General features: G+C 41.1%; 1 protein-coding gene across 5 annotated transcripts in view; it reads right to left on the reverse strand.

Moving 5' to 3' along the window:
• The window catches only part of LOC134217084 (uncharacterized), a 59,154-nt gene that overhangs the window by 13,462 nt on the left and 31,507 nt on the right, over positions 1–14,185 (reverse strand). For 2 of the 5 annotated variants that reach the window (XM_062695848.1, XM_062695847.1), the window contains exons 2-4: positions 2,946–3,275; positions 2,709–2,884; positions 2,534–2,647 (exon numbers count right to left, since the gene is read on the reverse strand). In XM_062695848.1, coding sequence (XP_062551832.1) covers positions 2,534–2,647; positions 2,709–2,884; positions 2,946–3,091 — 436 coding nt within the window. In that variant the 5' untranslated portion in view covers positions 3,092–3,275. Of the gene's footprint in view, positions 1–2,533; positions 2,648–2,708; positions 2,885–2,945; positions 3,655–14,185 lie in introns of those variants that run through there. The other 3 variants (XM_062695851.1, XM_062695846.1, XM_062695849.1) reach the window with 2 other exon arrangements.

The following is a 14,185-nucleotide window of genomic DNA, read 5'->3' on the forward strand; positions in this document are numbered from 1 at the left end:
ATTTCGCTATTGAATTTATGGAGGTATCCCCGGAAAATTTCCTGGATGTTATTCCGGTGGAAATAAAGGAAGAATTCCTTGAGGAATGCCCGGAGAATATCCTAGAAAAACTTCCGAAAGATATACAAGTGGAAAAATGGAGCGAGATCGGAGGATTTCCATAATAAATTTCTGGAGAAACTTATGGTGGAATTTTGGGAAGAAATTCCGTATGTATTCTTGAAGGAACTTTCGAATGCATTCCTGAAGGAAATGCTGGAGATTTTTCTGGAAAAATAGCCAAAGAAATTTCTATAAGTAATACTTGGATTGAAGAAAAGAAATCTTCAAGGAATTTCCTCATGAATTTCCTAAAAAAAAATAGTGAGGGGTTTCTAGATAAGGAGGAATTACAATTACATGAGAAGGATTTTCGAACGATTTTCAGAGGAATTTGTGGATAACTTTCCGGAGGAATTTAGAAGTTCCCAGGGGAGCTTCTAGAAGGATTTCAAGGAGAATTCTTGAGCCCGAAATGTTTCGAGTTGTTTTGAACTTTCATATATTATGGATCCTGGATACCCTAATAAGTTTTTGGGAATCTTTTGAATTTCAACCACCTATTTCTGAATATGATTGGATTGTAAAGTGCACATGTTTAAAGGAATTCATTTCAGTACCCGTTTAGGAGGTGACGGGTCCCCTGCGCCTTGCATTCCGTCAATATTTTTTCGGAATTTTCTAGAGCGATTCTTTCGAAAAAAAATCAGGAAAATAACGATAGACGATACACTTTGGTTCACCTGAAAAATCTGTGCTAACCTCCCTAGAGCGATCACCCGATGATGGGAGAAAGTGCATCGGATATGCGTTGATCAGGGAAACGCCAAAGATATTACTCGGGTACTTATTCAAAAGGACGTATGTGATTTTGTAAACAAAGATTCAAACGTCGGTTTGTCCAATCTGATGACATTCCCACGTAAACGATTACCACAAACAGGAAGGAGGCCTAATTTAGTATGATTGGTGTATGTTTACCTACAGCTTTCCAAGTAGTACGTGACCAAGCTGGGATATAAATGTCTCAACAACAAGAGCCAATGAGCTCAACACAAAGTAGACAACCGAAGCGTGTAGCAAAAAGCGTGCCAATCTAGAAAGGGTGCTAAATGCACTAATTGCCCACCCTATGTGTTTTTAGTGGGTATTTCCATTTAGAGTCCTACACTCCAATACCCAAGGGAAGATTGACGACTACCAATTGTCTGTTGTAGTTTGCACGTAAATTCGTTCGATCTTGCATTAAATATAAAAACAGGGATCCACAGTATGCACGTGCCCTTCCGGATACTCATTAATGTATACTGGCATACATTAGTATTCACAAGAAACTTGCTACCCTTTATTGGCATTTACGGTTACTAATAAGTAACTATAGTTATACCCTTTTGTACTATTTTACACTCACTACATTTTTGATTCCGGGAAAATATTCACTCAAAAAGGCAAGGGTTGTTTATTACTAAATATCATACATATTGCACACTTGTTAGCGGAGGTCATTTAAAACATGATATAAATGATATATTTGCTGGATGATTGAAAATACCCACGCAAGGACTTTACGGTCTAGTTGCTACGTATTATGCATGGCCAGTACGGGATCATGGGCTCAAATCCTGGTTCATCTAGATATCTGTCTTTTCTCTCTCTTGAGAGTGCACGATCAAACGTGGTTTTGGAGCGCAGAACGATCTCGCTATCCGCGATATCCGCATAGCGTTAACCAAAACAAACCTCACTGCACTCACTACCCCATATACCTATTTATTATCCCAGTGATTTCTCGTAGCAGGGTAGATGACTCGTCGACTTCCATCAAAGCGAGTACCACGCCAACATTTCCGAATCCATTTCTCAATTGACCTGCATTTGGACAAGGCCTGTTTCTGAGTAACAACCGTGGGCAGTCAATCATGCTCATGCTCATTGCTTATATATGTCTTTCACGTTCTTTTGTGGCACTCACTGGCACTCAAGTCAAGTGGTTTCCTTTTGTTATACCTTTTGTTTTGACATTTACAAAACCCTCCCGCGCCACCTATAAAAGGTCGCAGAGTTCTCTGCATCTTTGACAAATAGGTGACCAGCTAATCATCGTTTCCCTTCCTTGGCATTTCCAAGGACACAGCCAGGACAAGCCTCAACAATCTTCCACTATTACTAAAATACCCACGTTACATTTAAACGAATTGATTATTTTATAATTATTGCGTAACTTTGAGGAAATCGTGCATATCGTCAATTGTTTATAATGTAACGTTCATTTCCGTGAAACAATGGCTAGTTATTCACAATTGTATGCAATTATCCGGAAACTATCATAGTTCTTTGCGTGATGTGTTAAATGTCACCATGCTTGCTATAGTTCCAATCATTTCCTTAAAAGTAAAAAGTTATCAAACTTTAGTTATAACCAAATTCATATTTCAATTTAGCTTCTAATTCAATAACATTTTCCAATTGTTTTCATAATATCTGGACAACTTACCGCTTGGCTTCTGATACTGATATCCATTTTTAATCTTTTGCTCTCTTGCCTTCACTATCTTGAACACAGTTCCACCATATGCCTCCCCTGGAGCAAACCGATCCATCGCAACTGCTGTAATAAGTTCATAATACTTGTCATAAAAATCATCAATTCAACTCACTGTTAACCTCACCATTATTCGATGGCCCATACGAGTATACCGTCTGCATTGGGCTTGGATATGCAATATACTTTGGTGTCTTTCGCGAATCACGATAACTGCTGGTCTTAAAATTGACAGCCTGCGATAGCATTCCTTGCAAAGGATTTTGGTAGCTCCCGCCACCCATGGCCCGTCCTGTTCCAGCGCTGAAACCCGCAAATTGTCATCACATTCGGAATCCATCTAGGTGTCTACTGGTGCACTAACCTTTTACTCGCGGTATCATTCCTCGGCACATCCTTGTTACTCGTCGCGTTTCCATATGCACTAATCTGAATGGATCCTGCCTTAGTCTGACTCACCAACCCCACCAACCCCAGAACCACCCCACACAAAACAATGTTCACTTTCATGTTCGATCGCTCCTGTTCGTTGTTTTGTTAGTGACAAATTCCCGTCAATTAGTCCAGAATTTCACTTCTCACTGCTACTATGCACTACGGACCATTGTCTTTCAAGGTGTCCGATCCTTTGAATGTCCAGTGGCTGTAAAGTCGGGCCCCCTCAAATCGGTAACACGTCCGCTCAGTGTGTCACCTAAAAATTCAATGATCATTTGTTGACGGGATGTCGCGCAAGAAGAAACTCATTTGGATCTGGGCCGCGCCATTAGTTATCCGAATGGTTCAAATACACTTTCAGGAGAAATTTCATTTTCACTTTTCCAATAAAAGGCGCTAAGCATCGCTGCATACGGCACGCCGAGCGAATCGGGCGACATGGAGATTGTGGTGTAGTTGAGTTATCACTTTCTAAAGTTCGGTGCTCCAGATACACCGGAATTGGTTGAATCGCTACCGGAGGTACTTGTTTACTTCGGTTCAGTGCTGCTATTCCCTGACGTGAACAGTTTCTACAAGGAGTCGCGTTTATGTCTCGTTAGAGCATTGACATGTTTATTACTCGCGATAGGTGTTGCCGTGGGATGCTAATTGGGATAACAATGTCTTCATTGCATTGTCGGTAGACTACCATAAGTGGGCCACCACGTTATCTGCGGACGATATTAGAACGCTGTCCCGTGAAATTTATTATCGAAATTGTCACAAGGTATCGGCGCTGTTGAAATTGCTGCTACAGTTTAAAAAGCGCCGTGTTTGCTTAGAAAGTTCCATTGTTGTGGCTGCTAATTAACGCGATTCCATTCTGCTGGTCATGCGTTTATCACATGGAACTAGAAAGTACAAGTGATGTTAGATTGAAAATTGACAGAATTGAAATCATCCGAAAAGAAGCATGAATTATAGCACAGGGGCTATTTAAAAAAGGAGCAACTTTCGATTTCAATATACAATCATTTGATGACAGAAATTTACGTTTAATTCACGTGATTTTGAAAATATGTAAGGGTCCGTCCATATATCACGAAACCACGGGGAGTAGTGTAAGGTTCACGCTTGTTCATGGGGAGGGGGTAGGTGTATGACAATTATTCACGTGGACTTTTATAGTGGATGTCATTTCGAGCTAGTCTAAAACTAAATTTTGTTAAACAGGGGAGCTGTTTCCATCCTACTTATGTGTAGTGTCCATAGCGAAAGAAAGAAATATAGCAACAATAACGTTGCTTCTTTTCGCTATCATGTGTGCTCACATTTTTTTTGTAGATTGAAAAAAATAAGAACCAAACTGAATATTTTTTCAATAGCTTTGCTTTTGATGAAGGGGACGTGGGATCACTAAGTCCAGGAGCAGTAACTTAATTCTCTTCTAAATATTGTGATTTTTTCCGTTTATTTGAATGAAAAAAAATCTTCTTAAATTCTTTGTAAAGCTGTTTTTATGGATGCTGGGTCATTAGGCCGAAGGCCGTTAGGCCGAAGGTCATTAGGCCGAAGGCCATTAGGCCGAATGGTCATTAGGCCGAACGGTCATTAGGCCGAATGGCCATTAGGCCGAATGAGTACTGGGGAGTGAGAAGTGACTAGTGCGAAGTGAGGAAGAAGTAGAACGGAATAGGAAAAAAAGAAAAGGAGTGAGATGGAAGAAGGAAGAAGAAATAAAGAAAAAGGAGGGAGAAGAAAGAAGGAAGAAGAAAAAAGGAAAAAGTAGGAAGAAGTAAGTAGGAAGAAGGAAGAAGAAAGAAAGAAGAAGAAAGAAGGAAGAAGAAAGAAGGAAGAAGACAGAAGAAAGAAGGAAGACGGGAGAAAGATGGAAGAAAACAGAAGAAGAAAGAAGAAAGAAGAAAGAAGGAAGAAGGAAGAAAAAAGAAGGAAGAAATAAGAAGGAAGAAGGAAAAAGGAAGAAGGAAGAGGAAGAAGAAGAAGGAAAAAGGAAGGGGGAAGAAGGAAGAAAGAAAAATGAAGAAGGAAGAAGAAAGAAGGAAGAAGGAAGAAGAAAGAAGAAAGAAGGAAGAAGGTAGACGGAAGAAAGAAGAAAGAAGAAAGAAGAAGGAAGAAGGAAGAAGGAAGGAAGAGGAAGAAGAAGAAGGAAGAAGGGAGAAGAAAGAAAGAAGAAAGAAAGAAGAAAGAAGAAGGAAGAAAGAGGAAGAAAAAGAAGGAAGAAAATAGAAGGAAGAAGTAAGCATTAGCATTAGCATTAGCATTATTGCAATTGTAATTCGTAGATTGGACACTAGTGATACTCATGTTTTACTTTTGAGATCCTTATCTAGAATGCTATCAGAAATCAAGAAGGGAGTGATCCTTGATTCCAGTCTCAAAGAAAAATAACAAAATCATGAGGATTACTACTCCTGGCCACGCCCATCTTCACCGTAACTAGGGAGAGGAAGGAAGTGTTGATGTAGTACTTACTTAACGAGAGGCCACCGACTTAGCGACATCCTCATAAGTACCACGGAGTTGGATAATGAGGAAGGTAATCGTTGGGTCAGGATTTGCCTGTAGCTGGCAATGTAACCGTGGTAGATCTTACCCCGTAACACACCATGTAAAGGTGTCTACCCAGCATTACGGGTCCCAGAAAAAAGAAGGAAGAAGTAAGAAGGAAAAAGTGAAAAGGAAGAAGGAAGAAGGATGATGGGAGAAAGAAGAAGGAAGAAGGGAGAAAGAAGAAGGAAAATGGAAGAAAGAAGAAGAAAAAGTAAGAAGGAAGAAGGAAGAAGGAAGAAGGAAGAAGGATGAAGAAAGAAGGAACAAGGAAAAAGTAAGGAAGAAGAAAGAAGAAGGAAGAAAGAATAAGGAAGAAGGTAGAAGAAGAGGAAAGAAGAAAGAAGAAGAAAGAAGAAGGAAGAAGGAAGAAGGAAGAAGGAAGAAGGAAGAAGGAAGAAGGAAGAAGGAAGAAGGAAGAAGGAAGAAGGAAGAAGGAAGAAGGAAGAAGGAAGAAGGAAGAAGGAAGAAGGAAGAAGGAAGAAGGAAGAAGGAAGAAGGAAGAAGGAAGAAGGAAGAAGGAAGAAGGAAGAAGGAAAAGGAAGAAGGAAGAAGGAAGAAAGAAGAAAGAAGAAAGAAGAAAGAAGAAAGAAGAAGGAAGAAGGAAAAAGAAAGAAGGAAGAAGGAATAAGGTAGATACAAAAAAGGGAAGAAAAGAAGTGGTATGGTAAAGAAAGAACTTCTCATTTTTTACTCTTGCTTCTTTCTGCAAATTCAGCCTAATGGCCATTCGGCCTAATGACCGTTCGGCCTAATGGCCATTCGGCCTAATGACCGTTCGGCCTAATGGCCATTCGGCCAAATGGCCTTCGGCCTAATGGCCTGACACCGTTTTAATTAATGCAAATCAGGGGTCACCCACATATAACGTAATATTTGTTCACTATACTTTTTAGATTGTATACATTAATTATATTAAGCGCATTATTTTGGAAGGGAAGAGAGGGCCATGGACCAGGGGCCCCACAAAACTTTATGTACCAAATCTAACTGATTGAGAACATTTAGGGGCCTCATTCCAACAAAATCCGGCTGTGACTATATTCAGTATATTCGTTATAAGTATTAATTATATTCATTCTAAGTATTAATTATATTCATTCTAAGTATTAATGATATTCATTACTAGCACAACCGATGAACTTCGTTTCGCCTAAAACTGATTTATTCTCTGATTAGTTCTCGAGCTATGCAGAAATTTCAGTTTGATTTGTATGGGAGCCCCGCTTTCCAAAGGAGGGAGGAGCTTCAAACCTCTGCATACAAATTTGAACGCCAATCAGTTCAGTAGCTTCCTAGTCTATAAGGTTCAGACAGACAGAAATTCATTTTTATGTAATACTGGCAGACCCGATGAACTTCGTTTCGCCTAAAATTGATTTATTCTCTGATTAGTTCTTGAGTTATACAGAAATTTCTGGTTTTCCTTTTTTTTCTTCCTACTTTCTCCCTTTTTTCTTTCTTTTTTCTTCTTTTTTCTCCTTTCTTCTTTCTTTCTTCCTTTGTTCTTTCTTTTTCTTGGTTTATGTTTTTTTCTTTTTTCTTTCTTCCTTTTTTCCCTTCTTTTATCATTATTTTTTGCTTCTCTTTTCCTTTGTTCTTCTTTCTTCCTCCTTTCTTCTTTCTTTCTTCCTTCTTTCTTCCTTTTTGTTTCTTATTTCTTACATCTTTACTCTTTCTTCCTTCCCTGTAACTTGCTTCTTCCTTCTTTCTTTTTTTGCTTCCTTGTGTTTTTTCTCCTTATTCTTCTTGATTTTTTCTTCATTGTGTCTTCTCTCTTTCTTCGTACTTCCTTAATCTATTTTCTTTTTTCTTCCTTCTTCTTTCTTTTTTTCTCCTTCCTTCTTCCATCTTCTTTCTTTCTTCCTTGTTCTTTTTTCTCCTTCTGTACTTCTTTTTTTCTTCCTTTCTCTTACTTACTGTATATTTTTCCTCCTTCCTTCTTTCTTTCTTTTCACTTCTCAGTTACATCCCTCTTCTTACTTCTCCTTTCCTCACTTCTCACATCATATTTCTCATTTATTAATTTTTACTTCTCATTTCTTCCTTTTCATTTCTCACTTCTCACAACTCACTTCACACTTCTGATTTCTCACTTATCAATTCTCACTTCTCACTTTTCATTTATCTATGCTCACTTCTCTCTTCTAACGTCTCACGTTTCACTACTCACTAATCTCTTCTCATTTCTTGTCTTTTTGTTCTTCGACCTCTTGACCTTTTACCTTTTGTTCTTTCGACTTTTTGACCCTTCGACCTTTTGTTCTTTCGACCTTTTGTTCTTCGACCTTTTGTTCTTCGACCTTTTGACCTTCGACCTTAAGTCCATTCGACATTTTGTCCTTTTACCTTTTGACACAGATTCTGGTGAACTCCGATAACGATATCAGCAGAAGACGCATCGTGGCAGTAAATCGCACGTATGTACTTTGTACTCCGCAAGACTCTTCGATCGAAAATAGTTCGCCGCCGTACCAAACTGACTATCTACAAAACGCTTATTAGATTGGTAGTTCTCCACGGACACGAGATCTGGACGATGCTCGTGGAGGACCTACGCACACATGGAGTTTTCGAAAGGAAAGTGCTGCGTACCATCTCTGGTGGTGTGCAGATGACAGACGGTATGTGGAGAAGGCGAATAAACCACGAGTTTCAGCAGCTGTTGGGAGAACCATCCATCGTTCACATCGCGAAAATCGGACGACTGCGGTGGGCCGGGCACGTAGCCAGAATGTAGGGTAGTTATCCGGTGAAAATGGTTCTCGACAGCGCTCCAACGGAAAAAAGATGATTTGCGGACCCTCCGTAGACTGTGAGGTTGGAGACATGCGCCATGAACCGAGCTGAATGGAAAAGACTTTCATGCACTGCATATGCCACTCCAGCCTGTCCAGAATCCAAATAATTTTCAGAGGCACCAATCTCAACAAAGAAGCAACGAATAACTGTCATCTTTTTATTTTAGCGTTGATGCGTTGCTAAAATAGGACTATTAATGTAAATGTATTAATGTAAATATGAAGCACTGGCTAGAGCGCTGCACTGGGTGATTACCAAAGTTTGGGAAGATGAGGTTCTGACGCAGGAGTGGATGGAAGGTGTCGTGTGTCCCATCTACAAAAAGAGCGATAAGCTGGATTGTAGCAACTACCGCGCAATCACATTGCTGAACGCCGCCTACAAGGTACTCTCCCAAATTTTATGCCGTCGACTAGCACCAATTGCAAGGAGTTCCAGTGGTGGGCAGTACCAGGCGGGATATATGGGTGAACGCTCTACCACAGACCAGGTGTTCGCCATACGTCAGGTATTGCAGAAATGCCGCGAATACAACGTGCCCACACATCATCTATTTATCGACTTCAAAGCCGCATATGATACAATCGATCGGGACCAGCTATGGCAGCTAATGCACGAAAACGGATTTCCGGATAAACTGATACGGTTGATCAAGGCGACGATGGATCGGGTGATGTGCGTAGTTCGAGTTTCAGGGGCATTCTCGAGTCCCTTCGAAACCCGTAGAGGGTTACGGCAAGGTGATGGTCTTTCGTGTCTGCTATTCAACATCGCTTTGGAGGGAGTAATACGAAGGGCAGGGATTGACACGAGTGGTACGATTTTCACGAAGTCCGTCCAGTTATTTGGTTTCGCCGACGACATTGATATCATGGCACGTAACTTTGAGAGGATGGAGGAAGCCTACATCAGACTGAAAAGCGAAGCTAAACGGGTTGGACTAGCATCAACACGTCGAAGACGAAGTACATGATAGGAAGAGGCTCAAGAAGGTCAATGTAAGCCAGCCACCATGAGTTTCTTTCGGTGGTGACGAAATCGAGGTGGTTGAAGAATTCGCGTACTTGGGCTCACTGGTGACCGCCGATAACGATACCAGCAGAGAAATTCGGAGACGCATAGTGGCTGGAAATCGTACGTACTTTGGACTCCGCAAGATGCTCCAATCGAATAGAGTTCGCCGCCGTACCAAACTGCAAAACGCTGCAAAAACGCTTATTAGACCGGTAGTTCTCTACGGACACGAGACCTGGACGATGCTCGTGGAAGACCAACGCGTACTGGGAGTTTTCGAAAAGAAAGGGTTGCGTACCATCTATGGTGGGGTGCAGATGGCGAACGGTACGTGGAGGACGAATGAACCACGAGTTGCATCAGCTGTTGGGAGAACCATCCATCGTTCACACCGCGAAAATCGGAAGACTGCGGTGGGCCGGGGACGTATCCAGAATGTCGGACAGTAATCCGGTGAAAATGGTTCTGGACAACGATCCAACGGGGATAGGACGGCGAGGTGCACAGCGGGCAAGGTGGATCGATCAGGTGGAGGACGACTTGCGGACCCTCCGCAGACTGCGTGGTTGGCGAAGTGCAACCATGAACCGAGCTGAATGGAGAAGTCTTTTATGTGCAGCACAGGCCACTCCGGCCTTAGTCTGATGATAAATAAATAAATGTAAATATAAATATAATAATGTTGTGAAAACTATAATTTCAAAAACAAGCCGCACTGAACCACGCTCGCACAGAAACTTTGGGAATTATGGAAAATAGCCACCGTCCAAGTTCGTTGTGTGTCCAATTCCTTTGCCAGCTTTGAAGAGTACTCTGATGGACTAATGGGAAAACTCGTTGCTCGAGTATTGTCTATCATAAACCTCACCCTCCTGTGCGCCCACCTTTGCCAGAGAGTCAGCCTCCTCATTGCCGTAGATTACGATAGCTTGTTAGTTTACCACTTTATACTAGGTCAAAACTCATGCCGGATTTAATCTTGCTTGCGGCGCAGATTTTTAGGATACTGACTATGTCCAGTGGGCGTGCGAAGAGCATCATGGTCTCAAATTTGCCATTATTGCACATCTTTGAAATCGAGGAAAACAACCATTTGGAAAGTTTTGCGGGTCTTGATCTCGAGTACATATCGCTTGTCCATCAATTTTTGAAAATTGCTAATCAACGCACATTTTGAGGTTAAAATGTTATCCAAGGACTTCCGCAAGCCCGAGCCCTAAGATCTAGAACAAAGACAGCGTCCTCATTCTAACATTGCACCAGTTAATTTATCGCTTTGGCGCAGCGCAATTCACCACACTAACCACCGGAAAGTAGACAAAAAAATAGATTTTAATACATAATACCAGATCTTTTCGGGCACGGCAAAAGCTGGGTAAAGCGTACCATTGGTACTTCGCGTACCAGAAGGAATAAAATAGACCTCATCTCGCGGTCATTAGCCTCTTACCAGCAAATCCTATTCCTACCTCCCCGTGGTGCTGGCCGGGATACGAGGGAATATCGGGTAATCAACCCCGGTGGAAACTATGGTCATATGCTGACAGGGAAGCGAGGGGGGAGGAGGTTGCTCCTCTCCGGAGGTGCAAATCTTACTGAGCCGCTGTTCTCCATGTCAGGATCGGCTCACAACAGCGTCTGTTCTTCATGTTAGGGGCGGCTGATAATCGTCCGAGTGCTAGCGAGGGATTCTAATTGAAATTGTGCACCATGGTCCACCATGGGACTAAGGAGGAATGGTCCTCCGGAAATTTAGGGGGTTTAGTGTCAGGCCCTGCAAGCCAGCCCTTAAAAACCATAAGCAACGAACAATCAACAAGAGAGTACGGACCGGAACCATCGGCAAAGACCAGTGCGACGAAAAGGGACTAGCGATTGGAAACTCGGTTCGTGGAACTGCAAATCTCTCAACTTCATCGGGAGCACACGCATACTCGCCGATGTGCTCAAGGACCGTGAATTCGGCATCGTAGCGTTGCAGTGCGGGGTGGGCGGTGTGACGGGGCCGCGCCCCCACAAATCTTATGTACCAAAACCAACCTTTTTTGTACATTTTGGGGTCCCCACAACCTGTTGGCCCCGGGGCCCCCTTCCGGCTAAATCCGGCTCTGTCCTCTACGGACATGAAACATGGACATTGCTCGAGGAGGACTTGCAAGCACTCGGAGTATTCGAGAGACGGTACGAGACGGCGTGGAGCGCAGCGAGCGAGATGGGCAGACCAGGTGCAAAACGACTTGGCGAGCGTGGGGCGTATTCGAGGATGGAGAGATGCGGCCTCGAACTGTGTATTGTGGCGTCAAATTGTTGATTCAGTGTTATCTGTTTAGATGTTGACTAAATAAATGAAATGAACCAGATCTTTTCGAATCTTTTCCAAAAAAGTTTAGCCAAATTTTATTTTCCCATACATATTTGTTCGGGAGACACTTTATGGAATGAACTTCAACAATTTACCAAAAATTAAATTTACAAGGTATAATAAAAAAAATGGAACTAGCTGATTCAATATATATCTTAAATTAAAAAAATATGGGCTTCATGAAAATCACGAAAAAAAAATTGAGGTTTTGTCCAGCTTTCCGCCACTGTGCAACTTTCTACCATCCCTTTTTCGGTCCATAGCTCTCCATGAATAATGATTAATTATTTTAGAGCGTCTTAGGGAAATGCTACAAGGTTAAAAGACTATTATTTTTCTACTTACTTCCACTATTAACTTTTTATGTATCAACAAGCAGATACGCATTTTAGTTTCCTATCTGGAATCTTCTTCAGTGTTTGTTATCGATAAAAAACACTGAAGAAGTTTCCAAGTAGGAAACGAAATGCGTATCTGCTTGTTGATACATAAAAAAAGTTAATAGTGGAAGTAAATGGAAGAATAATAGTCTTTTAACCTTTCTCCATGAATACCCTACTCTTATTGTCCACTTCAACATCTATATTGCATAACTTCAATCTCTTTTGTATGTTTTCCACCCGTTGTCTCCCAAGACAATGTTTGTTTGCCTTGTTTACAGCGACCTGTTCTCTACATTACATCTCCATGGTGATGTTAAATCACGTACGTTCAAGATCAGAGCTTTCCTGAAACTCGAATTATGCACATCACCTGATCCATCGATTCATTGACTAAAGAGCCCCGCACAATGGATACATTTGCGTACGTTTTTAAAGTTTTTTCTATGGAAAATCTGTCAAAACTTACGCAAAAATCATTTTGTGAGGCACATTGTATTCGTGACATTTTTACATATTTTAGCGAATGGTCAACACCTGGCTCGCGGTAGAACATTTTTTCATTAGTCTTGGCTGGTGCTGCCCCACGAGTTCTCTAGCCTTCATTTCACTTAGTCTGGATAATTCTGGTTATAACTCACTGAATAATACACAGCAGGAAGTGGGGTTTTTCCGATGAACTTTATGAAATCGGAGACTGATAATTCTCGCACCTAAACTGATGAAAGGCAGTGGAAAAGTACTTAGAAATCCATTTAGCACATGCTTACTCAATTAAGTGTGTAACATAACATTCCGGCAGAACATCTATTACCATGGGGCAATCATACAGTACTTTCCACTGGTGAAATTGTAGATTGAAGTATTGCTGCGTGAATGAGGTGTAAATTTTGTCAGCTCGTTTCAAAATTCCATTATTTTCAGTAACGAAGTAACAAATTTGTCTAGACAGCAATTTCCGCTTCAAAATGACTGGTTATTTTCCTTCTATCAATATTGCGCACGTTTCTCTATCGGCTGGACTGTATTCCATTCGTATGGATTTATAATTTCGAACATTTGCCCTTTTTCCTTCCGAGCTGCTCAACAACATCCGTCATCGAACGGGGGTTCAATCACGTTCAACAAAATGAAACGAAGGTGGTCCCACCATGTTCGCAGTTGAATGGTATTGACGGATTTACAATTCGCAGGCGTATTCAGATCTAAAATATTTTCGTTTGGCCGAAACTTGAGCGTAAGCATATTGTTTATCAAAGAGGGGTAACTCTTAATTACACATTTGTTTTTATTATTTGGAAAGGTTAGAATGCGGAGAAAAATTATAAGGGCATCGCCCGGTGGTCGTTTGGTCTCCTGAGGAGTATTTGAATGCACCGTTAAATAGGTGAACGAGAAACAATCATTGATGGCTATGCCTCGTTGTCCATGAGGATTGAAATGTGTAGAAACATTAATGAACACTAAATGACATCAGTAGGGTGGACCACACTTATACGGGACAATGAGTTGTGCTCAATATTCACAAATTTGAATGTTTTTGCCTATCTCAACGTTGTTCGGCATACCAAGTCAAGCAAAATTCACTTAACATTTACCAAATGTTATCATTTTCTCACAGCAAAAGACATGAATATAACAAATTTCAATATTTCTTTACAGTTTTTGGGTATTCAACTTTTAAGTTAGGGTTCATTCACAAATTACATAAAGCAAAATTTGACCGTTTTCAACCCCCACCCACAACATCGTAACGCTTTTTGTATGAAAGGGTTCTGAAATTTGTATGGGCTTTAACGCTCTGACAGGCACCCTCCCACCCCCTAAAGCGTTATGTAATTTGTGAACGGGCCCTTATATACTCTTTTTTTTATAAATTTGTGTTTATTTTTTTGATTTGATTATTCATATTTTTCACATAACAAGTGTCTTCAGCTTTGATTATTACCCCAGTTTTTCGGCATCTTTTGGGTTATACTTTAACGCAATGTGCCATTTGGTTTACGATGAACTAAAACCTCAAGAAGGTAAAATGCAAAAAATAAATGTTTTCCTATA

Source organism: Armigeres subalbatus, chromosome 2 (assembly GCF_024139115.2).
Source record: "Armigeres subalbatus isolate Guangzhou_Male chromosome 2, GZ_Asu_2, whole genome shotgun sequence".
Taxonomy (NCBI): Eukaryota; Metazoa; Arthropoda; class Insecta; order Diptera; family Culicidae; genus Armigeres; species Armigeres subalbatus.